Source organism: Hyaena hyaena, unplaced genomic scaffold (assembly GCF_003009895.1).
Source record: "Hyaena hyaena isolate Hyena2069 unplaced genomic scaffold, ASM300989v1 scaffold_220, whole genome shotgun sequence".
In the NCBI taxonomy this organism is placed as follows: domain Eukaryota; kingdom Metazoa; phylum Chordata; class Mammalia; order Carnivora; family Hyaenidae; genus Hyaena; species Hyaena hyaena.
In genome coordinates, this window is record NW_024080852.1 from 2,212,671 (window position 1) to 2,214,399 (window position 1,729).

At 44.5% G+C, this 1,729-nt stretch overlaps 1 protein-coding gene across 1 annotated transcript; it reads left to right on the forward strand.

The window, feature by feature from the left end:
* Positions 1-434: 434 nt before the first annotated feature.
* LOC120238942 (olfactory receptor 9A4-like) lies at positions 435-1,379 on the forward strand. Its single transcript, XM_039243022.1, has one exon. The coding sequence runs from the start codon at positions 435-437 to the stop codon at positions 1,377-1,379; it is 945 nt and encodes a 314-aa protein (XP_039098953.1).
* Positions 1,380-1,729: the final 350 nt, after the last annotated feature.

Consider the following 1,729-nt stretch of genomic DNA (forward strand, 5'->3'; position numbering starts at 1 on the left):
AACATCACCTAGGACACCCTTATGTTATGTCATCTGCTACAGTTAACATAAGAAGTGACACAGTCTCAGGACTGGTGTGGCTGATCAATATAGCTTCATAACTGGCCAGTTTAAACACTCTTCTCCTCTGAGAATCCCCTGAAAAAAGGCATATCCTGTGATGCGAAAAGACAGAGAAGGTTTTCTTACCCCCAGTAAGAGATTCAGGAGTCTTCAACTAGTCCAGACGGGCAGCCTTGGGCTAGATTGCAGGTGATCACATTGATGTCTGACCTTATGCAGAACATTGCAGTAGGGGCATGTCACCTGGTCTTCAGGTTGGAAATAGTTTCTCATCCTAACCTGTCTTCCTTCTCTTTGGAGAACAGGACCATGTGAGCCATTCTACCAGTCTTTGAGCTCTAGGTTTTACAAGGAGCAGAAACAAGGAGTAAATGATGAGGAATATCTCCAGTGCTACAGAGTTCTGCCTTCTAGGCTTCCCTGGGTCCCAAGAACTACACCGCATTCTTTTTGCTATATTCTTTTTCTTCTACTCAGTGACATTAATGGGAAACAAGGTCATCATAGTGATTGTGTGTGTTGATAAACGCCTGCAGTCCCCAATGTATTTCTTCCTTGGTCATCTCTCTGCCTTAGAGATCATGATAACAACAATAAAAGTGCCAATGATGCTTTGGGGTTTGCTGCTACCTGGGATGAAAACAATATCTCTGGCTGCATGTGTCACCCAGCTCTTCCTGTACCTTGCTGTGGGGACCACGGAGTTTGTGTTACTGGGAGCGATGGCTGTGGACCGTTACGTGGCTGTCTGTAACCCTTTGAGGTACAACATCATTATGAACAGCCACACCTGCATCTGGGTGGTCATCGTGTCATGGGTGTTTGGGTTCCTTTCTGAAATATGGCCAGTCTATGCCACATTTCAGTTTACCTTCTGCAAGTCAAATCTGTTAGACCATTTTTTCTGTGAACGCGGGCAACTGTTCAAACTATCCTGTGGTGACACTCTTTTCACAGAGTTTGTTCTCTTCTTAATGGCTGTTGTCATTATCATTGGTTCGCTGGCCCCAACAATTGTCTCCTACACCTACATCATCTCCACCATCCTCAAGATCCCCACAGCCTCGGGCCGGAGGAAAGCCTTCTCTACGTGTGCCTCTCACTTCACCTTTGTTGTGATCGGCTATGGCAGCTGCTTGTTCCTCTATGTGAAACCTAAGCAAACACAGGCCGCTGAGTACAATAAGATAGTTTCCCTGTTGATATCTGTGGTTACCCCTTTATTGAACCCTTTCATCTTCACCTTGAGGAACGACAAAGTCAAAGAGGCCCTTCGGGATGGTTTGAAACGCTGTTGTCAACTGGTCAAGGATTAAATCTCTCTACATCAGTTTTGTGGCCATGTCTTCACCAAAGATTTTTCAGTAACTTAGAAAACCTCAACTCCTCTCTTATAACCGTTATCCCTTCAAAGATCAGTAGTGTATGACTTCCAATCTGGGCAGTTGGAGAAGACATGGCAGATAAAAATGAAACCCATTCTCTGCCCGCTAGAATCTCATTTCTCAGTTTCTGATGGTTCCCCTCCTGAACCATGGAAGCATATCTTTGGGAAGTGGAAGGATTAAAGAAAAGCAATACATACATGTTTGTAGCTTTCCATAGCTCCATTAATTAGCCTACAATGCATTTTTGAGGATATATTTCCTAGGAGAGGAGGGAAGTG